The sequence below is a fragment of the Cloeon dipterum genome, chromosome 2 (assembly GCF_949628265.1).
Source record: "Cloeon dipterum chromosome 2, ieCloDipt1.1, whole genome shotgun sequence".
In the NCBI taxonomy this organism is placed as follows: Eukaryota; Metazoa; Arthropoda; class Insecta; order Ephemeroptera; family Baetidae; genus Cloeon; species Cloeon dipterum.
Genome location: NC_088787.1, coordinates 19,862,077 through 19,889,908, shown reverse-complemented (window position 1 = coordinate 19,889,908; position 27,832 = coordinate 19,862,077). Strand labels below are relative to the sequence as shown.

The following is a 27,832-nucleotide window of genomic DNA, read 5'->3' as shown; positions in this document are numbered from 1 at the left end:
ATAAATTACTTGTGAGCTATTATCAAACACACATGAGCGAAAAAGTCAATGTAGTTTTTAAAATTTTTCTTTAATTATGTGAGCAAGTGTCTTCTGGTTAATGTCACATTATCGCAGGAATAAACGGAATTGAATAGATTTTATCTAAATTATTCACTCCCTGTCATTTTCGAGACAAGGGGTAAAAATTGAATTCTTAACTTTCTTGACTTTATGAGTTTTGTGTTCCTTTCATTATGCAAATTGCATGTATACAACATAAATTTAATAACTAATTTTGTTTTAAAGTTAAACTTGCTTCCAACAGTCGCAATTAGGCCAGTTAAATTTTAAATAAACCAATAAATAAAATAGCCACAATTTTTTTATTTCACGCGTTTATGCAATTTTCAGGCAGGTATAACAGAAATTTCTCAACTGCGACAACTGCAATCTAACTTTTTACATTTTATCAATTGTAGAAATTCTGGTGTTGGAAAAACCACCACTGATAGGAATTTTTGAACATTATTAGAGTTCTTGGTTGGATTCCAGGACCTTCGTGTCACAGCAAGTATTCCACGCTCGCAGAGTATTCATTTTAAAACGCACTAGAAAATTTTGAAATCATTGTATTGCACAACTGAATACGAGTAAAAATATTGTTACATAAATTCATATCAAAATTATGTTTATATTTCCAAAGACATGTATATATTTTATACACAATTTCACACTGTTTATAATATAATACTCTATTTCATTATAAAGTTGTCCTACTTCATAAATGATAATATTATCGCTAATTTCTTAAAACATTTATTAAAAATAAATTTCAAAGCAAATCCTTGTTTTAGGAAGAAAAGGCATAAACAAGAACATATTGAGGGGGAAATGTTGAGATGCATGTTGTTTATTTAAACCACATTTTTCTCAGTTACAAATAGAATGAAACACAACATTATTCTAAAATTTATGATAACACAGACCAAAAATAAATTAGCAAGTTTTAGTGCTTAATTTTTGAAAAAAAAATTAGTTGAAGCCAGAAAATCCAAAAATTATAATAATATTAAAAAATTATGAATATTCACGAATTACTAGTAGGAAGATGCCGAGAAATTCGAATAATTCATACAAAGCAATCTTGGAAAGTGCAGAAATTCGCGGTGGAATCGCGAAAATGCAGCAAAATCTTGCCTTTCCTACACTTGGCATACCAGAATGCAATAAAACATCCATGCAATTCGCAGGAGACCATCAAGAACGAACAGAGCAACCGGCCAATCCGAATCGGCATTGACCAAGTTCCGCCAATCACAGCACAGAACCGCACTCCCCTTGCCTAACGGTAGGGATTGTTGGAGAATTTTCGTTCTAAAGTCTGACCGAAATTTTGTTACTCTAGCTCGAGATACCCAGCAAGTCAGGTCGCCGCATCCATCTAAGCTTTCCGAACGGAGCCCCGAAAGTTGGAGTACACGACCTTGATTGGGATTCTTTCCATCTAAAACATCATGGTGAGTGCAAATTTCCCGCATTTCCGCACTTTCCAGACGATTTTTTTTTCAAATTTCTTATTTTACGATGTAATGACGTTGTATAATGTATGAATATTATTATGTAATTATTGCAGACGACCGACACGAGAAAAATGCTGCCTGCTGACACGAGATTCTTCGTGCCTGTCGATGGCAATTTCAAGTTGGTGACTTACGACATCATGACAACGGGGTCGAGCCTGTCCGATGACCTGTGCAGCATCACGGCGTACAGCCCGGTTGAAGACATCTCCTTCTCACAGCACATCATGCCGTACAACAACCTTTCGCTGGGTGCCTGCAGACGCTACAGTCTGCGCATCATCTCCAACGGCCGTTACAGGGTGCTCAAGGACGTCCGCAACAATAGGGTGAGAATGTGAAAAAATCGCTGAATCTTACGAATTTTTAAAAAAAATTAATATTAAAATTGCTGATTTTTTGGAGAGGGGGAAATTTTATAAAAATTCTGAAACATCCAAAATCATGACTTCTTATTCTTTTTCCTGGGTAAAACTTAATGGACTTAACTGCAAATCTTGAAATTTTAGAATTTTTTCATTCACTTCAAATTTTTTTAATCAAATTTTCCAGTTGCAAAAACCCGCAGTGTCAAAAGCCGCCAGTAGATGGCGCCAGCAGTTGCATTAGATTTTAAGGCTTCCGCTCCGAGATTTCACACTTAATCCTGTCGCTGTGCATTCCCCGCTTAAAATGAATATATGTTTGCTGTGCTGAAATCAAGAAACGGTCCAACCAATCGCCGTAGAAAAGATAAAACATTTTCAAAGTATAATATGGGGGACTCACTCTTTCCGATCAGCGAGAAGTGTGAGTTGGGCGAAAATGGTGAGTCTGCCATACTTTAACTGAATTTTCTTTGGCGATTAGCTGGACTGATTTTTGTCTCAAACACATACAAAAATTCATTTTATGTGAAGAATGCATAGAAGTATCAGGATTTAGTGTGATATATCACAGCGGAAGTGCCTTAAAATTTAAAGTTGCCGCTAGTGCCATCTATTTGCAGCTTGCGCAACTAGTGAGTCCGTTGAATTTTGTATGCCACGTTCATTTTAATCGCTAACATCTTGAAAGTCATTCCAATCATTCCTCAGTCTCATGAAATTTTGAATCGGAGTGTTAAAAATCATCTCGTTGTAGGTGTTGGATACCAAGTCTGACTACATGGCGCTGGTGGACTTCATCAGCTACCTGCGCTGCATGAAGGGCGATTCGGAGGGGCTGATCCTGTTGGCGCACGACTCGCGCAAGTTCTTCAGCTCGCTGCTGCTCGACGTGGTCAGCCGCTTCCAGCTGCGCGAAGAGTTCTGCGAGCTGGTTGTTGGCTTTGCTAACAGTTACGCCATCGCAGAGGAGAAGTGCGCCAAGCCGGGCCGCTCGCTGTCCCTGCGCACGCTGGCCACCTCACTGCTGACCAAGGAGGGCGACGACCCGCTTGACCTCTCTGACAGGGCCAAGACCGCCTACCTTCTCGTCGCCAAAATCTTCCAGATGGAGAATGCCGAGAGTGGCACTGGTACGTTAACTATTTCGTTTCTTTGTTGGAATCTTAACAGAGACAGAATTCTTGAAATTCCTTTACCTTTCGTGTAATGTAATTTTTAGCATTTCCTTCCGAAGATGAAATACCAACTTAATCCAATCAGGCAAATTAGTAATACTTTATATATCATTTAGATGGTGGTTTAGGCTCAATTCGAGCTAATTTTTCTCGTTAGATTTGAAATAAAAATATAACTTTTGTAACAATTTTTGCGAAGTTTGCGACACATTTTTGAAATATTTATGAACTCCATATTATCTTACCTCCTTGTAGTGCAATTAAGATGTGCGTTAGATTTGAAATTAGCGCCTTATTTGAGGTCATCAGTCGAGGTTATAGTTCATAGTGGTTAATCTTCTATACACTTATTGGTTTTTTATAAGCAATTATCATTTTTTTTGAAGTCCAAACCCTCTTTCAAAAGGAGTTCTTTGGCAGGTGAGAACTCAATTAAAAATGCATCATGTGGTGCTCAATATTTATTTTGATAAATTCAATTTTGAAATTGAAAAACAATCAAGTCGCTGCCAAATATTTGGAATCAACTGGCAAATTATGAAAAATTCATACTATTTGCAAAATTGTCCTGCAATATCCATTCTCCCTCGCCAGTCTAAAAATAATTTAAACCGTCCTAAGTTCACACCAAATAAACAACCCCATACCTGTTTCCAAAAGTTATAGGTTGATTTTTAATTCATATCATGGTGTATTTATATAAATTCCCGCACATGATATTTTCTCATTTTCAAGTGGGTTTATATGTTATCATTGTAGGTTTAGGTCGAGCCCCATTTGAACTTCTCAAAACCCTCAGTTAATTAAGGAATGTCAATGTGATTCCATTGGTGTAAGGTTTTGTGATTCTGACTTTAAGAAACCAAGATTTGGCAGTCACATTTGCAAAAATGGAAAAATTCATGTTTCTTAGTTCTGATTGAAAGAATCCACAATCATTTAAATTCAACCAGGGAGGAGATTTCATGTTCTGATGTTCTCAATTTTTGTAAGAAAATGTCCCAAAATATTTGCTAAAATGGAAATTTTGACCTTTCTGCTCTTTACACGAAAATAAACTTGGTATAAACTGATCACTGGTGAGATTTGTTGCATTTTGCTTGACGCTTTAACTGAAATCGTCCTGTTACCTGTGTCTTCAATCATTTTTTAAAATGTTCGCTACATTTTATGTTTTGGATTTAAAATCGAATTTAAAATTTGCATAGATTGCTTGAGGTGTTCATTGTTTTTCTGTTCTGTTGTTTGCAGGCGATGAGACATTGACACCAGAACAGGTGTCGCAGAAGCTGCGTCCGTACTCGCTCGACATGGATGGTGTTGAGCTGGAGACGGACGAGATCCGCAACTTCCGGAAGCGCGAGGAGTCGCTGCTGCCTCTGTTCAGCAAGATGCGGAGCAACCGCAACGACCGCCAGCGCAGCTTCATCCTGCTGCGGCTGTTGGCGCACTCGAACATCGACTACGGAATCCTCACCGAGATCCATGACAAGGGTGGCATGGAGGCTATCCACGAGGTGCTGCGCTGCACAATGGATAAGGAGCACGCGCGCGAGATTGACGAGCTGAAGCACGTGTTCGCGCTGCACTTTGACCCCGAGTACAAGGGCCAGTTCAAGCCTGATCCGCTGCCCAACTCTGCTGGCAACGGAAACGGTAACGGACAAAAGCAGCAGCAGGGCCAAGGCGGCGGCCGCCGCTTCTTCCGCCGCCGCAACAGCAACAAGAAGACCTCTGGCTCGTCAGTCACCTCGGGCCGCAACAACTCTGAGAGCCAACCTGGCTCACCGATCAGCGACGACGGTGCCACCACACCGCCCGTCGCCATCAGCGTGCCCTCAGCCACCACCGCCATCGCCGCTGTCTAACCTCCTCTCTCCGAATCCGCTCTTGTGGAGCAAAACGGAAACTCTGTTGTTAACCTATAATAGTTTAACTGTTGTTTTGTCGCGGCGCAAGTGCCCTTGCCCGCCATATTGACGCAGAGATCTTTATATTTTGCCACTTGTTTTCGGAAATAAAACCCTGAGTCTGTGTGCTAAACCCGTTCTTTCCCTAATTATTCTGCCGCCCCACGCTGAATAATTTGACGCAGGCGCACCGACTGCTTGGCCTCTTAGTATAAAATCAGCTGCACTGCCGACACAACAATGTCTTGGTCGGACACTTTTCCTGTTTACCTAGACAATCTTTCGACGTTTTACACGTTCTCTGTATTGCTGGCGATAGTAGCGCTTTTCGCTGCACATTATTACCAGGATGCAGCAGACACCTTGCAGATCAAAGCCAAAAGAAAGCATTCAGACGCCAAAAATGAACAAGAAGAGTCTTCCGACAACAATGATAAGGTAGCGAAATTATTTCCCAAAATGATCTGCTACTCGGGATAACCCAAATTTTCTATTTTTATTTGAAATAGAGTCGTTGCACAGTGGAAAATCAAACTAATAGAAAGCATAAAATTTAATTATCCAAAGAAAAAATGTTTGGGTGACAAAATTGCTTGTGAAGCATGTGTAGCAAATGAAGTAACAAAAAAATACTTAATAGCTTGGATATATTGCTGTTTCAAACTTTTTTTAAAATCGAATAAGAAGGCGGGTTCAAATTCAGATTAATTCACTTGTATGAATTTTTAGTCTAATTTTACGAACATGTAAAAATTTCAAGGGTGCCACACTATTTCACACAAAAATGAGATGCAAACAGGGACTGGAGGTCACTGCTGTCAAGCCTAATTTTGACAATTTTCGTTCAGAAATTAATTTTGCAATTTAATTTAATAATTTTTTATTAGGTGTAAATTTAGAGTGTACGAAGTTTTTGTATCCTAAAAAGAATATTTCTTAAAATAATTTATAATTGTCTATATTTCAAATACTAAATATGTTTCATTTTAACCAAAAATGGAAAAATTCCTCCTATTATCATCATTTATTTAAATAAATTGCTATATTGAAATCGCAATGTAATTTATAAATTCGTTTAAGTATCAGTGCAATGTAAAGAAATTTAATAAATACTTAAAGGGTTTTTAAACGTTAACTGTTAGTTCTGTACATTTTTTAATTCAGTTTAATTAAAAAATTGCATTCATGCAAACGGGCCGATTTTATCCTATTCCACTAATAATTTACGTTCAGCAAGTTAATTTAAAATGAATTCGTTTGGGGACAAAATTTTAAATTTCAAATTATTAAATAAATTAAAAATATTGCAACATGTACCTCAAGGAATTTACCTTTTGATTCTTTGAATTTACCCTAATCTAGTTGTCTCTTATAAAATATAATATATTTCCCACAGGCTGATACGATAGAGTCGCCGTACATCAAAGGAGAATTCGGTGGCGCCCTTGGTAAAATCAAAGCTGCGCAGCACAACGTTCTGCTTAAGAGTCTGGGCGCGGACGACACAGAAGAACAGAAGAATCTTGAGAAAAAGTATGACCTTTATTGAATTAGTCACGTGTTTTTACAATGAATATTCAGGGTGCAGGAGGAGCAACTGACCGCCATCTGGGAGCTGCTGAGGCAACAGGAGGAAAAGTTTATGGTCGGCAGCAAGGAAGAACTCCAAGATCAGCTGCGACTCTACAGAAGCTAACCTCCACAACACCTCGAAATGGCAGATTTGTGTCTTTCTTACAATTTATCAAAGTGTGGCAGAAATTTTATTTCTGCTGCGTCAGGAATACGTGTGAATGACTACGACCTGATGTAATCTAATCGTAGTAAATGCTGTTTAAAATGAGAAAAAATAATTCATCTGGTCTGTGTGGAGATTTTGATGGTGATTTAGATTTTAGGAAACGTTCTTCAACTCGATGTCAAACACAAGCGTCGAGTGGGGAGGAATGGCCGGTGGAGAACCTCGGTTGCCATACCTGTGAAACATGAGAATCAAAGTGTGATTACCTGTAATTTTCAACTAATAAAAATAAATACATATGTTATTTTTGGTGTACAAAGATTTGATAAATAAAATATTTTCTGTGTAAAAGATGCTTATCATTAACGGGTGGAAGAATTTTATTACTGATTCAACCAACCCAAAAAGAATGTTGGTAAAATTAGAGACCTTAATGAGAATAAAATAAGTCGTCTAACGCCTTTATCCACCCATAAGATCCCATGTTAAAAAATCCTAGTAAAATACAGGCGGAAATCCCATTTTGGAGTCACTTTTTTGCAGTTTAAATGTTGGTATATATTAATTTACAATTGCAAAAACACATTTAAAAATTCATTTAAATTGATTTAATTGCGAATGAAATCACGCAGAGCAGAGAATTAAATCAACTTGCGTCGTAACTTCCACGATCAAATCGATACTTTTTCAAGGTTTCTGCAAGTATAGGCAATAGACCAACTCTTAAGCTGCAAGTTGACACCAAACAATCAGTTGTCGCTCAGAGGTAGCAGAATGGTAACCAATCTTCAAGAAGTAGCATTTAACATGGGGTTCTCATGGGAGGGAGGAGCAATGCATTTGTTCTGCGACTTTTTACTTTTTCACGCTTTTTATGATAAAACAAAGCCTTTTTCGCCTCAATTAAACGTGTTCGTTTCATTATGTAGACGACTAGTTCAAAGTTTTCAACCTAGCATGTTTCGAGTTCCGGGGACTGGATGAATATTTTTGGAAAAACTTGATTATTTTACAAATTAAATTTTTGAAATTTCTTAAGAGATTTTCATTAAAATTTTATACATTGGAATCGGAAAAATAACAAAAACTTACGCCGTGTGAGGTGGGCAGATGATCCTGCGCTTGCCACCAACCCTCATGCCCGGGACGCCTATGTCCCAGCCCTTAATGACGTCACCTTTGCCAATGCGGAACTTGAAAGCAGGGCCGCTTTGAGTTGAGTCAAACACCTTGTTGGTTTGCTTGTTCCTGCCAATGTAGTACACTGCAACCTACGTGAGACAACGCATAATTTTATGAATTCTTTGTTTTATGTCTAAAATTGAAAATCAGACGTACGTTCTTGCCGGCCGAGGCTACAGGACCATTGCCGATGACCAGGTCCTCAATGATCACACCGCCGGTCAGTGACTTTTTAGTTCCAGGCGTCACGGCTTTTTTCTCTTCTGTTGTAGCTGAACAGAGACGGACATTTGAGTTTCTTTACTCGCTCACAAGATATGTATTGAAGAATTAAAGGGGCTTAGTGCAGAAGCAGACTATTTACAAGATGGGGGCAAGCAACATCAAAGTCCCTCCAGGTAAGTTTTGCTTCACCGAGAATTAATCTAATTTGTTCATTCCGAATTTCCAACTTAACAATCTGGCTACGATCAACAAGCTAAAATAAAATCTATCACAGCCCCAAGGACGGATTCCTGCCAGTCAGAAACCAGCACACAACAGAAAATTTTCTGAAGTGAAAAATAACAAAGCAAAATTACTGAATTTGGTACTATTTATTTTGGCACAAAAATTATAAGATCAAGAAAAGACACATGGATTTGGAGAGCACAATGATAGGAGAGGCATTGGGCGCAATCTAGTCAGGTCATCATCTATACTTAAAAACTTTTCTTTCCCTTCTTTTTACCTTTGGGAGTCTGCTTTGGAGTCTGCTTCTCTCCCTTCTTGCCAGACTGCTGCTCCTTGGGAGTGGCTGCACCCTGTGAATAGTATTAAAAATTCAGAAGTCGGTGGTAAAGAATTCCGACATGGACATACATTAGTTGCCTTGTTGGGAGTTTTCTGCTCCTGAGCCTTGTTGGGGGTTTTTCTCTCCTGAGCCTTGTTGGGAGTTTTCTGCTCCGGAGCCTTGGGAGACTTGAGCTGTTTCTGGGCTTGGTTATTCTTCTGTTGCAGCTTCAGCTGCTTCTTTGAAGGCTGCGGAACCTGCACCTCGGATTCCTCACTGTCATCACCGTCAGACTCCATTTCATCATTATCGCTCTCCTCGTTTTCATCCTCATCAGAGTCTGCAGAAATATTAATTTTTAAAAATCCTTCTAGTTTATTTGCAATAAACACAAACCTTCTTCCTCCTCTCCATTGGGATCTTCCTCGCTGTCATCCTCGTCACTATCTTCAGCCTGTGTGTTCATCATGTCATCCTCAGATTCAGTCTCATCGTCGGCATTGTCATCATCATCATCATCGCAGTTCGAGATTGAAATGGCTTTCAGAGTCTTTAGCTTCTTATTTGAGTTTCCTAACGAACCCTCAACCTTCCTCTTCTTATCAGCAATGGATATCAATGGAGGAGCTTCCTCTGAAAATTAACAAAATTAAAAATTTTCCTATTTGTCATTAGACGAATCACATGTTCAAAATTATAAAACACGGGAAACGTTTAGTTTTGTCATAGTTTACAGATATTTACGTACAAACAATTGAACTGATATGGTATTATGTTAGAACATAATCAAAATGAAAATTTAATTTTTTAAAAAGGCGACCACTCGGTTGTGTTCATGTTGGGAATAAAAACAGGCTTCGTCCTTGTTCTTTAAATTCGTCGTTTTCATTCTCGACAATAGTTTTGACGTTAACCAGTAGGTCCCATTCATGAGGCAGTTGAGGCTAGCTCCAAAACTATAGTCGAGAATTAAAATGACGAATTCCAAGAACAACAAGGATGAAGCCTTTTTTTATATATTCCCAAAATGAAAATTGAATGTTCAATATATTGACAAACTTTGTACTAAAGCTCAAGAAATTTGTTGTTTGTATTCAGAAAAAGATAAAATAGGCGAAATAAAATTCATAAACATTTAAATTCAGTTTTTCATGTAGTACACCAGTTGTATAAGCCCTTAGTGTTTGAAGTCGCCAACAGATAGCGCCATCGTATAACTTCGTAATTTACTTCATTTTAAGGCACATCCGCTGCGATTTCAGATTCAATCCTGTCACTATGCATTCTTCACTTCTTAAACTTTTTTCTTTTATACGTGCTGAAACCCTAAATCGGTTAAGCCAGCAACCACAGAATCATGACTATTTTTAGAAAAAAATTCCAAGGTGGCAAATGGCTGGACTGATTTTAGTTGTAAGCACGTCAAAAGAAAACACATAAATGGAAGAATGCACAGTAGTAGGATTGAGTCCGAAATTACAGCGTAAGTGCCTTAAATTAAATTTATTACGCAAGTCTGCGGTGACGCCATCTGTTGCAGACTTCAAACAATAAGGGCTTATGCAACTGGTGAAGTTATTAATTTTTATGAACTTAAATCACCTAAGATTTTGAACGTTGATAAACATTGTGCAATAATATTAAATTAAATTTAAAAAATTGATCTTTAAATAGTGCCAAATGGATATTTTTTGATTTCTTAAAAATAAAACACGCTTATCATGCATGACCTTTCATAAGGTAGGTCAGAGTTAGGTTTGTCACCCCATGTGCCCCCTCATGCCCGCATCAAACAGAAGGTACACTAAAAGTAACAATCCTAACTCAGAACTACCCATTACGTTTGCTGGGTTTCCATGTTAACTAAAATAATGCCCACCCTCCTCCTCCTCCTCCTCTTCACTATCCTGAAATTGTTTTGGGATAACATAGTCCTCAGGTATGATGTAACCAGTCAGATTGACTGCGCCCTTTCCCCTAAGAGACAAAGCAATGTCTTCGCCTTCAATGAAGTTCAGGTCAAGCGGCTGTTGCAGAATGTGATTCTTCCTCGTCAGGCTGCAAAGAACAAACTCCCTGTTGTCCACTATCATAATAACGGACACTTCTTCATCTGCCGAAATTAAAATAAATAAAGTTATGACATAAATTTTCTAAGAAAAAATAAAATAAAAAATAAACTTCATACCTGTTGCGACTCGCAGATCCAATGCAGCCATGGATATGTGAAACGCGCGAGCCACCTTCTGGGCATACTTCTTGCCGGACTCCAAAGCTAGTCCTGCGAAAAAATTTCTAGAATGTAATTCTCCGCATGCCGTCTGTAGACACGACACGTGGTTTGCGTGTCGCATTTTCAGCCATGATAGCGTCGTCTCGAGTCGCCAAGAAAGCGAGCGATGGATCGGGCATCTAGCCTGAATGTAAGAATGCAATCGGCCAAAATTGCAGCCGAATCGTCGGCAAAATGGCGAGGGATCAACATAGCAATGAGACTATGCATTCTCCCGCCATGCTGCGCGAGACCCATGCATCATGCCGGCATCATGCCGGCTAAAAGGTTCGTTGAGAATACGAAACTTACCCCAAAACATAGTTGATTGTCTAATTAAATGATGGGAATGGAAGCACTAATTGGAGCTAAAGCTCAGGAACTAATTTTCAACGGCACTCTTGCTTAAACTAAAATGAGCAGGATGAAATTCTACGAAGGAAAGAGCACCCTGTTGTCACTGTTGTTTAGAAGGACGCCTACAGCCAAAAGCGATATAGCGAATAGCGAACAGAACAGTAGGCGAAAGCACGCTCGACACTACTTGTGAAGTTAGCTGCTCGCGAGGTGAGAGCCGCTTTTTCAACAATGCTGCCAACCTAACATTTTTAATAGGATATAAATACGAGGGTTGCTCGATTCGTTTTAAGGGATGGGGTTGTTCCGTTAAGACTTAGAGAGCATACAAAAAGTCCCAAAATTGAGAAATTGAAATTATAAAGTTCGAGAATGAGTCGATATTTAGAGTAACCAATTCAAGGGGTGGATTGAGGGGGGCGTTCGTGCCCATACGCTTGATCTCAATTTGTTCAGACAACTTGAATGCATAACTAATCCTGACTTTTTCACCAGCCCTTTTACTCGAGAAAATAAAATTTAAATCCGAAAATGGGTCAATATTAAAAGTAAAAATTGAGACCAAGCACGGGCACACGAACCGCAAAAGAACGCATACATGTCCGCCCCTTGAATTTTTTTGCTCTTTTTATGTTTTTATGCTTTTTGTCCCTGTCCAAGGACCGGGAGAAGGGCGCGCACTCTGCACCACTCTGCACTAAGCACGAATGCTGAAACCCGGGTCCCAATAACACCGCGAACGGATAACATGGGCGCACCATGCAGGCCGCACAGGGACCCAGCCCACTCAAGGGCCACTTATTGCCTCCGCACCGAGGACTGCATTGAAACGCTAGACATTCGTCCCGTGTGAAGCCAAATCACGCATGCTGGAAAGGTGCAAACCATCCGCAGCAAGTAGCGCCATCCCGGTGCGCCTCCCAGCCCGTTTGAGCAATTTGAGTATTTCCATTAAAAAGCAAACCCATTTTGGAACTTAAATTTTAAAATCTCGAGTACAGCTGGTGAAAGTCCTTAAAATTCACAGAATTACTTGGATTTAGGTGTCTGAATAAATTGAGACCGAATAAGCAGGAATGATACATGCACCGCACGGCGCACACGCACCTCCTCAAGAATCCACCCCTTGATTTTTTTACTCTAAATAATATTATAATATCAACTCATTTTCGAACTTTAATTTTAAATTCTCAATTTTCGGACTTATTGTATGCTGTTTAAGTATCTTGACAGAACCACCTTAAAATCCCTTAAAAAGAGTCGAGCAATCCTCGTATTCTATTAATAACATTAGGTTGGCAGCATTGCTGAAAAGGCGGCTATCTTCTAGCGAGTGGCTAATGTGAGCGGTTATCTTCACATTCGTACTTGCGGAGTAGTATGGGAAACAAGAGGAGGGAGAAGAATTCAACATGGCGCTATGACTGCCGAGGTCAAGCTTCAAACCAAATTTTAAAAAATTAGAATTTAATCAGATAAACAACCAAATTAGTAAGATTTAAAATTAAAAATTGTAGATTTCCAATTTATTTTTAAAGAATGACTTTTCTTTGGAGTAAAAAAATCAACACTTTTGCTTTAGGCGGGAAAAATTGCCGAATGCGGATGACTGTGGCCATGAGATCATTACACACATACAAAAATTCCTGCAATTTTTGTCGTGTTTGTTTTTGCCTTCTGTAAGAGCTGCATAGATCAAATAGCTATAAGGACAGCTAAAGTGATAACATTTTAATCATAAATTTTTTCGGCCTCTTTTCCTTATTCAATAAAATTTCTTATTTCGTTCCATAAAATTGGCATAAATAATTATATATGGACAAGGACCCTTTTTGTAAACTGTTTGAAAATTGGAATAACAAAATCTTAGCAATCAAATTTGAATGAGTTTCTTTATGCAGTCTTCATGAACACAACAAAACATAACATTAAGGCTATTTAAAAAATATATACTCTGCAAATTTGGCATAGGCTAGAATTTTGAGATGGCTAACATTATTAACAATTTAGATTTCACTAAAAATTTTTACTCAGCCACTCAAACCAGGGTTCGAATTTGGAAAGTTTCAGGAATGCATCATGAAAATAAAAGGAAGTACAAAAAATGCTCAATATATTTATATCAAAGGAAAAATATATTTATTCAAGACACATATTCAAATGCAAGTACAAATGTGGGAACTATCATTGAGACAAAAGGCAATAAAGATATCGGCAGGATTACTTTCTTCCTTCAGTAGAAATCAAAGGTTTCATCGTCAAAAGAGGAAGAATAATTAAATTTAATTCTCATTTGGCAGACACTCGCCAATCTACACAGGCGAGATTGGTTTCTGCTTCTTTTTGGGAGGTTCCTCCTCGTCCTCAGTTTGGGCCTCATCCTCACCGTCACTTTCATTAGAATCTGAGGAAAAACTATTATTGTTACGACTGTTATTCTGTTAACCAAACAGACCATTTTCCGATTCCTTGTCATAATTTTCTTCAGAGCTATCCATTTCCTGATCCTCGTCCCCTGACGACGCATTGTCCTTGTCCTCATTTTCAGAGTCACCTGCAGATATGAGAAACACAAAATTCTAGTTGAAATCTAAAGAACATTAAAATCAAGTCGCACCATTATCAACCTGCCACTTTTTGGCCCCAGGTTTTAAACACCTTTTCCTAATTGCGGCTAATCTGAGCAACAGGTTGTCCCTCTTTTTCTTGTCCACAGAATTGATAGAATCTGTATCTGTACAAAAATAGTTACGAATTGACAAAAAATCTCCATGCAGTGACATACCATCGTCTATGGACTGCAAAGACTGCTTCTTTTGCCTGGCCTCATTTTTCGCATTTTTCCGAATCTGCTTTCGCTTCTTCATTATCAATATCAGTCGCTTTTCAAAATCGCCTTAAAAATGAAAAATTTGTTTAAAATAAAAAATTATTTATTGCAATCCGTGCGCTCACGATTGGATTCAGCCTTTGTGTGCTCTATGATGGGATCAGGTTTCTTGGCTTTGCCTAATTTTCAATGACAAAACATTAGTTTAATATTTGAAAATTCCATATCGTTTGCACAATAATAACCTTGTTTAGGTAAGAGGAAGCCAGTCAAGTGCACACGCCCTTTTCCTACAAGCGCCAGGCGAATCTTCTCACCATTAAAAAACTTGAGGTCCAACACTTGCTGCAATTTGCCAGTTTTTTTGCTCAGGGTGCCAAGGATGAAGTTTTTTCTGCCCGAATTGGACGCCTGATGTTTGGTGCGGTGTGCCATCAATGTTACTTTCGAATCTGTAAAAAATGAACCACTCGTCATGACGCCACTAATTTCATTTCACAAAATGTTTCGCAGCATATTTATACCAGAGTCCACTCCCAGGTCGAGTGCAGCCATGGTAACATGGAATGAGCGCCCCACAATCTGGTTGTACTTCAAGCCTGAATCCAACGTCAGTCCTGCGGCAAGATAAAAAATGCAGCGATTTAATTTCTGATCCATAACGAAATATTTATCTTTGGTATGATAAAATATTTTTGTGCAATTTTAGTATTGGTATTCTGCCAAGGAATTTTCACGAACAAAAACTGATGTTTTTAACATACATTTGTTTATCATATTATAAATTTAGCTTCATATTTATTTATTTAGCTATATTTTGCACAGATAGTCATGAAAAAACATTTTTTAATATCTGGAAGAATTTGTTCAATTATATTTATCATTTTGCTAGCGTAGGTATGTGTACAATGTGAAATATTTCAATTTACTTCATATGTGTATACACAGGGGGTGTTACTGAACTAAAACGAACAAGTTTTGGGGGGCTAACCGAGCTACTATATATAGTGGTCGTGTAATAAGTTTCTGGAACACCCTGTAAAACACACTAAATTAATCAAAATTCTGCGTGATTTGAATGCCGGCAAGCAGCTATCATGCAACACAACACAAAATTCCTTCTCAAAGAGATGGAACTTACCCCAAAAACCGCAAAAACCCAACGAATGATACGCCATGGTTGATGATGATGGATAACCTTAGCGAGAAGCACCCTCCAAGAGACCGGTGTGTTCCGCTTCAGAGAAAATCTTAACCTAACCTAAACAAGCGTTAAGCGTATACATAAGCGGGCGAATGGACTCGAAAATGCTACTTCAGCTCTGCTTCAGCTTAAGGAGAGTAAACAAAGTTCTTTACTCTCCTTTAAGGACTCTACTTACTCCAGCTTTTGCTATGTACTATGCCATTACTGCCACTACTGTGAATGTGAACTATGTATGACAACTATACTTGTACCTGCACTTATTGCTCCACTTCGCTATACCAAGTAGAGTAGAGGATGATAGAGAAGATACTCTCCTTACACTTTACTGCTGGCTGCAGGTTGTCGCCAGTTTTGTCGCTTCCACCTTCCACTTATTGTGGCTGTGACAGAAATGCTCAGTTCGTTTCTCTTTGTTCCAGTTCAAGCAAAGCAATTATTTTATAGATTTTTTGACCTTGTTAGTGGATCATAGGATATCCAACGATTAATTAATAATCATGAACTAAATCAGCTGATAACGCGCCAAATATTTTTCCATCTTAACGTATAACTTAATAAGTAATATTGCGTATATTGATTTAAATGGACAATAGTACACTAACTTATATGTATATTGTTCACTACAATAATCATGCAGTGATCGCTTCTAGTTTGAATAACAATAATATTAAAGTATTGATCAAATTAAGACCAAGTAAGTTTTAGGTTAAGCCAAATTTATTGAATATTAAATAGTTTGTCAATCATATTTTTAGTTCCATTTTGATTCCTCTCGTCGCAATCCAACATTGTTTGGCGATGATTTCCCTTCTGACGTACGGATTCAAATTTTTAAATAGAGACACCAGAGTGCTCCTTACATTTTAAGCGAATATCATTTTTACCTTTTGCTGTGCAAGTTCTATTTCACGATTTAATTTAGAGTGCTCTCAATTCAATTAATATTAGTCTTTATTCCATCTGTCTTATTTCAAAGTGCACTTTCACCTGGGTGCTTTCAAGCAAGTTTAACAGAGACCACTAGATTGCGATGAAATGTATTTCAAATTGTTTGGCGGAAGGCAGAATCATGGAACTCCCAGGTAGTTCATATTTATTATCGTAGAACTAGTACAAATCGATTAATTCTGCCATAAACGGGTAGAAAAGAAACGCACCATTTCATTTCATACATTAAGAAATTATTCATGACGGTAAAATGAAGTGGACTACAGATTTGAGTGGGCCACAGTAAAATGCAGATGCTATACAACGATCTCTCGGAATGGTGAGTGTGGTCAGGCGGCCTAGCGTCCTTCAACTGAAACAAATCACAAAATTCATTAGCAATCATCCAACATTAGGCCAGTTACGATTAAACTCACTGTATGAAGAGAGATCAATTTCATCAGGCAATTCTGTGATGTTGACGTCAAATCTGTCTTGCACGTCGTTCAGAATTTTAGCATCATTCTCGTCACTGACGAAGGTGATGGCAAGACCTTTAGTGCCGAAACGTCCGGCGCGCGCCACTCTGTGCAAGTAGGTGTCGGAGTCCTCGGGCATGTCATAGTTGAATACAATGTTGACTCGCTCAATATCCATGCCTCGGCCGAACAGATTAGTCGCAACCAGTATACGCTGAAATACATATGCTTTGTTAGCACTATGAAATTGGGAAATCAAGGGTATTTTCACCTTCTGGAAGTCTTTGAACTGCTGGTACCTCGACAGGCGCTCCTCTTGTGTCATTCCTCGGTGGATGGCGATGGCAGGGAAGTTCTGCTCAGTCAGCAGCTGCGCCAGGGCCATGCACCTCTGCACTGACTTGACAAAAATCACCACCTGAACACAAAAGTAACAAAATTGAATAAGGGATACACAAAAAAAATTTACTAACATGGTTATTTGAAGGATAAAATTTAGCTTTCGAATACCGCTAAATAATTCTAGACTTAAAAGTGTACCAAGTCTTGCTAACACGAAGTTAATTGGTCTATGTATTTTTTACATAACATTATTGCAGGCCTAAACTTTAGTTCATCAAATTAATAAAAGTGTTCTTATTTGGTGCATTACAGTTTATAGACTAATTTTCAAGGTAAAAATAAACTGATTGGTCTAGACATTCATAATAAAATCATAAATCCAATTTTGCGTTTTAACAGAGATATTATCTTCTAGCAGTTTAATTAATTACGTGCTTAATTAAAGATTTGGTTTAAAAATTATCCAACAAATAAAATGGAGCTCTATCACTCCGTTTAATTACAAGTGAATTCATATGATTTTGATGTATTTGATTCACATAATAGTGGAAATTTTTAGATTGAAAATAACCCAACATTTCAAAATTTAAAAAAAAATAATAAAGCTTGCTCGATTTACCTAATTTTGTTATTTTGACACTGTTCATTTCGACAAGTTTAACGGCAATTTTTTACCTGCTAGTAATAAAAAAATCAAAATCATATGAGTTTCCATGCAATTTAACAGAGTGATAGGGTTCCACTTTATTTGTTGAATTTGTTTGGATAAATTTCCTAAGAGATTGTTCCTGACTATGTCAGTTAGTAATGTTTAATTGTAGAGCAAAAAACTAAGGAATGCATGTTCTGAAAGTTAGCAAAATTTCCTGTCTTTCCCTTAAATAGCAAAATTGACTTGGACCATTTCCTATTTAAGAAATAAAGAAGTAAAATCTTCAAATTTGGTTAGCCTAAATTTAAAATCTTCTGAATTAAATAAGCATTCGACTCATTTTAATTAAAAATTTAAATAAGCCATTAGCTTATTTCCCTGATATCTATTAAATAAATTGTCACTTGACACTTATTTCAAAAATTAAGAAACCCTAAAACGTCAAATTCCTTCCTTGTAAAGTAAGTCACTAGTCTATAACTGCTCCCCAGTCACATGACACTCTTTTATTCTTTACCTGGTTGAACTCTAAGATGTCAAGCAGCTCAAAGAGCTTTTTGTTCTTCTCATTTTCCTTCAGTTTGACATAATGTTGCTGCAGACCGTGCAGGGTGAGTTTGGCCTCGTCGTTCACGTACACTTCCATGGGCTGAAATGCAAGGCTGTTAATTAAAAATCAGGTCATACCGTCATTAATTTGAGAGAAGGCGAAATGTTTCAATCTACAACGCAAGCCAGGCAACCGGGGTAGAGCATCCTTGTGACTCTCAGTCAGTCTCTCTACCTAATAGGAAGGCGTGCCTCATTGTCAGCTCCGCGAAAGTGGCTGATCCCGCGGCTCGGCAGACACCAAGACGATAAAAAAATTGCAACAAATAGCGATCGATCCCACCCCCACTTTATCTTCACTCTTCGTCTTGAATCTTCTTTCTTCTCCTCTTCTTAGCTGATGACCCACCCCGTTTTACCCCTCGGTGCCCCGAAAATTTACGTGAAGGGTTTTGGGTATAAAGAGTGGGATTGTTTCAATAGGAATTGAGGCAAGGAAAGGGTGGCTGATGACTTTTAGCATTTGGACTGGCCCGCGGTTTTCTTTGCTATGCGTTTGCTCATCCCCCATGAATAGATAAATTGGATAGGCGAATTACATCTTGCATGAATTTCTTGCAAACTGGTCGGATTTCTTTGCTCAATGTGGCGCTGAACATCATGACTTGCTTCTCATGCGGAGAAGCGCGGAAAATGTCCTGGATGTCACGCCTCATGTCTGCAAAAGAATAGGAAATTTAGCGTTTATGGGAAATCAAAGATCATGGGCAATTCTAACCAAGTTGCTCAAGCATTTTGTCACATTCGTCCAGGATGAAATATTTCAGATTTTTCAAATTCAGTTTCTTGGAGCGGACAAGCGCCAAGATTCGGCCGGGGGTGCCGACCACAATGTGCGGGCAGTTGTTTTTCAACACTTCCTCGTCCTTCTGGATGGGCAAGCCACCAAAGAACACACCAACCTGAGGAAACAAAAAAAATAATAATTAATAAATGAACAGCAAAATCGTAGTATGTTCTTCCAGGCAATTTATGCAATATTTTAAATGAAATACATAAAATTTTACTTTTAAGGTAGAGAAAAATAATGGGGGGACTATTAAGAGCATAAACAGAATTAACAAATTTAAATCCTAAAAGCAAAGATAAGATTTCTTGATAATTGTTTCTATACCTTGACGTTGGGCATGTATTTGGAGAAACGCTCGTACTCCTTGCTAATCTGGAAGGCGAGCTCGCGCGTATGACACATGACCAGGCCGTAAACTACGTTCTCAGTTGGCTCGAGCTGCTGCAACGTGGCCAACACAAACACAGCCGTCTTTCCCATGCCAGATTTGGCCTGGCACAAAACGTCCATGCCCAGCACAGCCTGCGGGATGCACTCATGCTGGACTGCAATCGCCAGAAATGAATAATTAATTCCAATACATATTCCTGATATTAGAGTATAATTTTACCTTCGGAGGGGTGCTCAAACCCACAGTCAGCAATGGCTCTGAGAATTTCTGGTTTCAAGAGGAAGTCCCTGAAGCCGGAGCTGTGGATGGACACGTAGGTGCCCTTGACCTCCTTCTTAGCGGCTCCATCAGGAGTCTCACCAAGGGTGGTCTCGGTTTGCTCCTCATCCTCATAATCGAGAAGGTCCTCGTTGTCTGCCATTGTTTATCTAAGTTAAAAAAGTATTTTTAAGGTTAGTTGAAAAGGAAAAAGGAAACAAGATGCTCGTGGCGGAAAAGCTTTGCGTTGGTCTGTGGCGGCAGATGCATGAACACAAGCCAATGTGTACACGAGTCGTCAAAAAGCAACTTTTCAGGGGCAAATTCAATTGTGCACGAGCGGCTTTCATGCCCAATCACCTCCAGACGCGAATTTCAACCAGAATGAGCAATAAAATAGGTTACTTACATTGATTTTAGAGAGAAATTCGGGAGCCGAAAAAGAACTAGATGCGACGCCAAGAGAGACGCAAAAAAGATGGCGACGGTAGCAGCAAGCGGGTCCCGGCTCCTGCAAAACGGAAGTTAAGTCCAAAAAATTTATTTTTGAATTCCTTTCATGAACTATCTCAAATACAAAATCAGGTTCTAAAATGATAAAGTTAATAAATTAAATATAATCAGCAAGAAACCAATGGAATTAGAAAACAACTAATTCATTTTGAGTTGATATTAACAATAAGCGCGCGAATTTTGAAAATGTTGTGAAGATGAAGATCTTATTTACACCCATACGACCATGCGTCAAACAAATGAAAAACGAGATCAGTGGCCATAGTAATACTCAACGTCATAGTTGTTCATTGTTGCTTTCAAGTTTACCATTGTTGCTTCAAAAACCTTCTCGCACTCTTTCGCTATTTAAACTCCGGCTGTTTTCCTACAAAATCATTGTTAGTGCTCGAGTTGCAGCTTGCGTGTTGCAGAGCCTTGTCCAGACTTTCAACTAGAAATTTGAGCTGAAATGGCTTCGAACATGGACATCGACGAGGAGGAGATGGAGATGCCCTCGTCCAGCAGCTCCAGAGGAGAGAAGAAGCGTTTCGAAGTGAAAAAGGTGAGGATGAGGGCAACGAAGAGTTAGCTCGTGGCCTAGATCGGAAGTTTTTTCCTCTTTGATTTAACCATTTACATACATAGCTAATTTTTCTAATTCCGTATTTCAGTGGAACGCAGTTGCCTTGTGGGCGTGGGGTAAGCATTACATTCAACTTTATTCTGGATGGCAAAACTAACTGTTCTTAATTTGCAGACATTGTGGTGGACAACTGCGCCATTTGCCGCAACCACATTATGGACCTGTGCATCGAGTGCCAGGCAAACCAGGCCTCCGCCACCAGCGAAGAGTGCACCGTCGCCTGGGGAGTCTGCAACGTAGGGATTCAAACTGTTAGAAAATTTCATGAATAGTAACGGGATCTGTGTAATTGCAGCACGCCTTCCACTTCCATTGCATCTCTCGTTGGCTGAAGACCCGCCAGGTCTGCCCGCTGGACAACAGAGAGTGGGAATTCCAGAAGTATTTCAATACCTCAGGATTGTTTGTTGAAAGATTACTAATATTTGCTCATTGTTGCAGGTACGGACACTAACCATGATGTACATATTTAAGGACTGCAGTGTCTTCGGCGCGGCATTTTTCTTCTAAGATAAAATTGGTTTGAATGAAGGCTCTAAAAGATCATAATTACGTCTTCTTTTGCTAAAATAAAATTAAGGAATATGGTAAATACATAAATGATTTTTGTTATCAATTCGTTGCATAATAACCTAGTTTAGTGACTAACATTAAGGGGTAAGGGCACATAAATATCCAGCAAACAACATATTTCTTCTGATTAGACATTGCTCATGGGATTAAGTGGTGGACCCGAAAATGTTGTAGTCTTTGTTAATTAAAAATATTTATTATTTGCAAAAATAAAATAAAGGGATAATTTATATTGTGGTAAACACATATGTTTTTTTCTATTCCATTCCTAATAAACTTGGTTAGTGACTAAGGGTACACAAATATTCGCCAAAAAACATGAATATTGTGTGATAAGACGTTGGTCATGATGGGATTTAATCTAAAATGGGCCTGGGAATGTTGTTATCTTTGTTTATTTAATATGAATTTAATTCAACGATTCTTAATACTTTACTCAATCTTATTTTCATGGTTAAAGATATTTTCAAATAGTTATTATAATAATAATAATAAAATATTATTACCTATTATTATTACCTTATACTGAAAGTCAAAATCACTATAGCATATATATTGCGTTAGGTTTTTAATTATGATACCGCTTTAATAATACAAAGAATGATTTGCCTGATTTTTGCTAATTCTACTTGAAGTGTTATGCACGGAAGGAGTAAAAACAACAACAATGAAGAGTAAAAAATGTGTTTTTTTTAATATTTTACAACTGTCACACTCACGTCTTTTTAACGTTCTACAGAGGACGCTTTTTCACAAGTATAATACACTCACAATTAATTAAAAATAGCAATCCGATGGTTATGGGGGACTCACGCTTTCCGATCAGTCACACTTCTCGGGAAGAGTCAATAATATGTTAATGACCTTTATATCTAGTATAAGTGTATGAATCTTACATAAAGCATAGCGACTGTTAAATCTAGCTTCAAAATTAATTTCAGAGCTGAAATTTTCGACACAAATTCGCAAAAAAAATATATGCAAAGCGTGGATCAATTTTGCGTTAAAGAATCGCAGTCGTGATTTTGTCCAAAAAATCTGCTGAAAACTTGACTTTTTGGCCCTTTTCACTGAAACAGCTCTCTTTACAGTTTTTTATGACGAAAATAGCACAAGCGCAACAATAAATGCTCCACCGTTTTTCGTTGCACACACTTGAGTTTTTCTTACATGGGGATTGCACTTCTTAATCTACTAATGTCAGATATATGGAAAAGGTGGTTAAAGTATTGACTATATATAGAAAAAATGCTCAAATAGCTCAGCATGCTGGGAAGCGCTCCGTCGCCGACTCGCCACTAAGCTTGCTGTTTTTCGCACCTTTCCGGGGGCTTACGGGACAAATTTCTGGCGTTTCAAACACATTAATGACCTTAGTGTGACGAGACGAAAAGATTGCCTCATTGGGGCCAAGCTCCTGTACGGCCACTTGGGCCCAATATATGTATGTTACATCCACTCAGTGTTATATAGCGACCCGGTGAGCACATATAATATAGCCCACAGGATGTGCTGAGCAGAGGTTAAAAGATGTATATTTTTGCTGGTTGCATAACTAATTGTTAATAGAAAGAGTTGATTTAAAGATCTTTAAATTTTCTAGAAAATTGGGCAAATTTGTCACTTTTGGACAAAAAATTGCAAATTTTATCAGTTTGCATGTTTTTCCAAGACTTCATCTCCTTATAAAATACAATTAAAAAAATAAATATTGGAGACCAGAAAAGTTGTGTCAATAAGTTGAATTTTTAAATATGTATACCCTGTAGAAATTTGCCAAGTGTTGAGATTTGAACCTGCCTGCAAAACTCGAAAACCGCGAAGGTCAGATAATTATCCCTTCTGCAAATACGGCAAATACTTTACAAATTGGAAACGTTTTGGTTGGATGATAAAGAAAAAAAAATCAATTTGGAGTAGGTATTATGCACTCTTCTCGTTAGAATGACGTTTTCTGCTTGGAATTCAGCCCGCACGCGACATGTATTCAAAAAAGTTTGATGTCGTAAAAAGGGAGGGATCATAATGTCATCCTTTGGATTTCTGATATAATTTGGTCTTGCTGACAATGAGCTTCAAATGGGAGCTTGTAGCAAACGGTGGCTTGCTTAGGCAAATCTTCCCGTTGCGGTCGTCCATCAGCAAGAAGAGGCACACTTCCGAATGTCACCATGTGGGCTGGTTGCTGGAGTTCAGTGCTGTGCACAGCAGCATTTGAGTGGCCAATTGACTGTGTGGAGCCCCCGAATAAGCTTCCACGATGGGATGGGGCTTCCTCCTTCTGTTCCTGTTGGCTGGCATCACTCATGTTTCCCGGCTGAGGCATCTTGAAGGACGACAGGTCGAGATGCGGGATCTGCCTTCCAGGGTTGGCAAGCAATTGCTCCAAGGGACGAACTCGTATCATGTTGACGCGGTCTCTGTGGACAATATATGGCGATGATTAATATACAATATACCGAATAAATATATGAAAATATTGTTTTACAGGGAAAACAATAGCTCCAATCGGTGCCAGACTTAAAAGTGGATCTCAGTATACTGAAAACTATAACTTTTTATTACCGCTTCAATGCTGCAAAATTCAAGGAAAAGCCTAAAATTTATAAAACTGTTGTTTCAAATTCTGAGAATATTGGTTGCAAAGTTTTCAAGCGGCGAGTATTTTGTCTCCTTATTGTAAAATTACGATTTATTTCGTCAGGATTAAAATTTATCTCATATAATTTGCTCACTAGCTGTTGTTGACGAGAGAAATCGAAATCAAGCTAAAACTTAATCTAATTGACGAATCAGTATTTTTTATGTTAAATTTGCAAAATCTAAAATTCAAGTTTACTCTGCCCTGATTTTACTATTGAAAATTTATCGAAAAATGTAAAGGCTTGTCGATAATTTTTGTCTTGATTTTGGTTCCTCTCTAAATTGAGCTTCCTTCACGAAATTAAGTAAGTATATTTTTTGTTATAGGGTGGAGGGTTATAATACCTCTGGCGGCGTTATAGTGGGCCAGGCGAGATTTTAATCACCCCTGCCACCCTGCCTGCATGGCCCTCTCACAATCAGTCAGGCCGACATAGCTTTTGTCACACGCTATTTATAATCCTTGGCATTGACGCACAAAGGCCAAGGGGCTTAGGAAGTAGAAATTCCAAAAATTCCACATTCTCAGTTCGGCCGACATAATTCCTTGTTCTGTACTTGTGTGGCCCAGGTGAAATACCTGTTCTCCCTGGGGGGAAAACATTTTGGGATAAACATTTTCACCTGTTTCAGGAACCATATCATACACTCTCTCACCAGTTCTCGGCCGTTTTAAAATTACTTTATAACGCTATTCTAATTTCAAGATATTCACTAGAATAAATAATAATGCTTTATTTCTCTTTTGAGAAACATTTCTTCTTCTTTTTTGTCATAAAAAAATTAATTATGAAAGTCAGTCTCCAGAAATATACCTAAGAAGGAAAAATGTTGACCGTGCGCTATGCAGATTTTTACGCTTTTTAAATTTCAAACATCTCAAATTCACAGCTCCAAGCTACTTATATTATCGTACATATATTCATTTACGTGAGTCAAAAAATTTAAAATTTGTTTTCAACTTTTTGCTCGATTGTTTCAGCGACAGGTCCATATTTTGAGAGCAAAAAAGCGGTTTAATCGGATCGGGTATCGGGTAAGAGTAGAAAAAATATATAATTGAAAAATATTTGGAAACATTATTTTCACATACCTGATCAAAGAAGGGGCAGCCAAAAAAGTTGGTCTGCTCAGTCAGATTAAGGTGTTTGTTTCCTCCAAACAACACACGTGGTCACACGTGTTGAATAGCGCCTCGCTCTGCTGTTATGCAGCTCTAATTGTTAGCTCTGCAGCGCTTTGCTTACTCTCCTTTAATCAACCGTATATTGAAACGCATCAATTTCACTTAAGGGGTAGTTTTTACCCACAAATAAATATTATTTTGGAGACGGATCAGAGAGAAGTGAGATGCGTTAATTATTTCCTCTCTGGCCATGAACTTGTTCATATAATAGAGAAGAATTTGCTGGCCATATATATAGGAGTATAAAATTCCAGAGAGTAGTAATATGCGACGAGCACGCAACGTGCAGCAAGGTGTTTTTAGCCCGTGCAGGAATGTAAGTAAACAGTAGGCAAAAGGGGGGCGCGAAAAGTAGCCGCTGGTCAGGCTCTTTGCATCCGCTCGCTTTTGTGTGCTTGACAATGATATATAGGGGTGCGTGAAAAATCACGAGTGAACCGCGTGCTCTTGGGATTCTCATCCACTAAACATGGCCACTGCGTGATTCCACATTCTTTTCCATAGCACTAAGTGTGCGATGTGCGATCAAACTTTTTCGCAGATATGGCAGATTTTCCCCTTTTCTAAAAAAAGTTGTGCTGCTGACCCCACTTGTGCTGTGCCTTTTTTCACACTACTTTGAATATATCTTTTTCACACTACTTAATATATATCTGCCTGAATAATTTTTTTTCTCGGCAACCAAAACGGCATTCCTTAATTTTGAGGGGAAAAAAGAGCTTGAATCGGCTAAGAAAGGTAGTACAAATTCTATATATACGAATATAAATAATTCGCACGTACCTGGAAAGAACGAGCGGCAAAAGAAGAGAGATGGACAAAAGGAGTTCGCTGAGAGTGAGTCAGACTTGTTGATTTGTGCACCTGCAGCAGTGTGTTTTGGCTGCGATAACCATCACCGACTCTATACGTTCTCTGACTGACATGCTGCCGCTGCGTCTTGAGCCCTGACGCTCCTGTTCCTGCAACTTCCCCCATATTGAGTATCGATTTTTGTAGGGTACCATCGGCAGAATCGGTTGGAATGGGACAAATTAAATTAACATTTTATTTGTAGTTTTTCCACAAAAGGTAAACAACTAGTTTAGTGACTCGAAATTCTCAAATTGCTCACCGGCGCCGACTAGAGAGGGGAACCGGGACGGGTTTTTGGTCCCGCCCCAGAAAAAATAATCCCGTCCCTGTCCCATTTTTTTCTCTCGGGTTCGTCCCTGCTCCGTCCCTGTCCCTGTTTAGCCCCCCTCGACCCTTACCAGATTCGTAATTTTTCAAATTTCTGCTTTACTTTTAAAATTAGATATTTTTTGTCAGTAAATAAAAATATGTAACTTGTAAGCCTCGCAAGAGTGCTCACTTTTAAAAATAGGTTGGTGGAGATATAGTGACCCTTTTTACTATTATTGCTTCCAGGGCTCGCAAAAATTGCATTTTCCGGAAAACCCCACCCCATGGCTAAAAACTGTTTTTTGCGGAGTTTTTTTCCCTAATTTTGTGCTTTTCACCGAAACAAATGCAAATTTTGGAAAATAAAAATCCTCAAGCTGGATGACCAAAAATAGGAACGTTACAAAATCAGTATAAAAGCCACTGGTTGAGGGTTAATCAATTTTGCAATACGCAAAAATGCACCACTAGTTTTTTGCGCATAAAATGAGTTGGAGGAGTTTTTTCCCGAATTTAACCCTGAAAAGATCACATTTCGTGCTAAAAAAAAGTGTAAATTTTTTTGGAAAATTGCTGTTTGTTTTACAATAATTGGTTATCTTTTGGTGAAACCAGTGGCATTTTTACTAATTTTTAAAAGTCCTTATTTCTGGTCATCCATCTTGAGAATGTTTAATTTTCAATAAAAACGCTTGTCCTTCGAAAAGAAATGCGTAAAATCGCAGAAAAACCTGCAAAAAAGCAGATTTTTTGTTGACTGGAATCTCTAGGCTTTTAATGCTACAATTGCTGCCAGTAAAACTGTACCTTGTCCCGCTGCAGATTGTCCCTGTCCCGTCCCATCCCTGTCCCAAAATAAAAAATTCGTCCCCTCAGGGACGGGACGGAAATCCCGTGATTCTTGTCCCTGGTCCCCTCTCTAGCGCCGACTCGCTACTTGCTGGTTTGCACCTTTCCAGCATGCGTGATTTGGCTTCACGGGACGAATGTCTAGCGTTTCAATGCAGTCCTCGGTGCGGAGGCAAGTGGCCCTTCAGTGGGCTCAGTGGGCTGGGTCCCTGTGCGGCCTGAATGGTGCGCCCATGTTATCCGTTCGCGGTGTTGTTGGGACCCGGGTTTCAGCATTCGTACTAGTGCAGTGCGCGCCCTTCCCGGTCCGAGAGGACAGAGATAAAAAGAGCAAAAAACAACTAAATTGGTTGAAATCTTCAACATTTATTTAATAATTTTGTCTTAAAGTTAGTTTGATTATTAATTTTAATTATTAAAATATTATTTTTGATCCACGGAGAATTTTTAAATCA

General features: G+C 38.6%; 6 protein-coding genes across 7 annotated transcripts; 3 read left to right on the top strand and 3 right to left on the bottom strand.

Annotated features, from left to right (window-relative positions):
• The first annotated feature begins 1,338 nt into the window (after nucleotides 1-1,338).
• LOC135935791 (maternal protein exuperantia-2-like) lies at nucleotides 1,339-5,148 on the top strand. The gene is made up of 4 exons (XM_065478348.1): nucleotides 1,339-1,499; nucleotides 1,616-1,891; nucleotides 2,685-3,060; nucleotides 4,357-5,148. Exons 1-4 carry the CDS (start codon nucleotides 1,497-1,499, stop codon nucleotides 4,971-4,973), a joined length of 1,272 nt encoding a protein of 423 aa, XP_065334420.1. The 5' UTR covers nucleotides 1,339-1,496; the 3' UTR covers nucleotides 4,974-5,148.
• Nucleotides 5,149-5,242: 94 nt separating this feature from the next.
• On the top strand, nucleotides 5,243-6,868 carry LOC135935792 (uncharacterized). Its single transcript, XM_065478349.1, has 3 exons — nucleotides 5,243-5,453; nucleotides 6,412-6,548; nucleotides 6,597-6,868. Exons 1-3 carry the CDS (start codon nucleotides 5,256-5,258, stop codon nucleotides 6,709-6,711), a joined length of 450 nt encoding a protein of 149 aa, XP_065334421.1. The 5' UTR covers nucleotides 5,243-5,255; the 3' UTR covers nucleotides 6,712-6,868.
• LOC135935789 (46 kDa FK506-binding nuclear protein-like) lies at nucleotides 6,539-11,485 on the bottom strand. 2 transcript variants are annotated; one of them, XM_065478346.1, is made up of 9 exons: nucleotides 11,295-11,485; nucleotides 10,899-10,991; nucleotides 10,590-10,823; nucleotides 9,107-9,343; nucleotides 8,800-9,050; nucleotides 8,669-8,741; nucleotides 8,095-8,210; nucleotides 7,849-8,027; nucleotides 6,539-6,991 (listed from the first exon to the last, which is right to left on the bottom strand). In XM_065478346.1, the coding sequence occupies exons 1-9, from the start codon at nucleotides 11,302-11,304 to the stop codon at nucleotides 6,910-6,912; spliced, it is 1,275 nt and encodes a 424-aa protein (XP_065334418.1). In that variant the 5' UTR covers nucleotides 11,305-11,485; the 3' UTR covers nucleotides 6,539-6,909. The 2 variants fall into 2 exon arrangements, with proteins under 2 accessions (XP_065334418.1, XP_065334419.1); XM_065478347.1 differs by having other exon boundaries at nucleotides 9,107-9,337.
• Nucleotides 11,486-13,522: 2,037 nt separating this feature from the next.
• On the bottom strand, nucleotides 13,523-15,408 carry LOC135935666 (46 kDa FK506-binding nuclear protein-like). The gene is made up of 8 exons (XM_065478156.1): nucleotides 15,311-15,408; nucleotides 14,694-14,786; nucleotides 14,415-14,621; nucleotides 14,295-14,348; nucleotides 14,125-14,235; nucleotides 13,957-14,073; nucleotides 13,795-13,893; nucleotides 13,523-13,743 (listed from the first exon to the last, which is right to left on the bottom strand). Exons 1-8 carry the CDS (start codon nucleotides 15,345-15,347, stop codon nucleotides 13,652-13,654), a joined length of 810 nt encoding a protein of 269 aa, XP_065334228.1. The 5' UTR covers nucleotides 15,348-15,408; the 3' UTR covers nucleotides 13,523-13,651.
• A 901-nt stretch (nucleotides 15,409-16,309) lies between these two features.
• On the bottom strand, nucleotides 16,310-20,390 carry Hel25E (ATP-dependent RNA helicase 25E). Its single transcript, XM_065478155.1, has 9 exons — nucleotides 20,234-20,390; nucleotides 19,786-19,994; nucleotides 19,500-19,720; nucleotides 19,104-19,287; nucleotides 18,925-19,043; nucleotides 18,294-18,425; nucleotides 17,054-17,200; nucleotides 16,741-16,996; nucleotides 16,310-16,676 (listed from the first exon to the last, which is right to left on the bottom strand). Exons 2-9 carry the CDS (start codon nucleotides 19,985-19,987, stop codon nucleotides 16,663-16,665), a joined length of 1,275 nt encoding a protein of 424 aa, XP_065334227.1. The 5' UTR covers nucleotides 19,988-19,994; nucleotides 20,234-20,390; the 3' UTR covers nucleotides 16,310-16,662.
• Nucleotides 20,391-20,691: 301 nt separating this feature from the next.
• LOC135935667 (RING-box protein 1A) lies at nucleotides 20,692-21,562 on the top strand. Its single transcript, XM_065478157.1, has 5 exons — nucleotides 20,692-20,881; nucleotides 20,991-21,018; nucleotides 21,077-21,198; nucleotides 21,258-21,343; nucleotides 21,404-21,562. Exons 1-5 carry the CDS (start codon nucleotides 20,789-20,791, stop codon nucleotides 21,414-21,416), a joined length of 342 nt encoding a protein of 113 aa, XP_065334229.1. The 5' UTR covers nucleotides 20,692-20,788; the 3' UTR covers nucleotides 21,417-21,562.
• The last annotated feature ends 6,270 nt before the right edge of the window (nucleotides 21,563-27,832 follow it).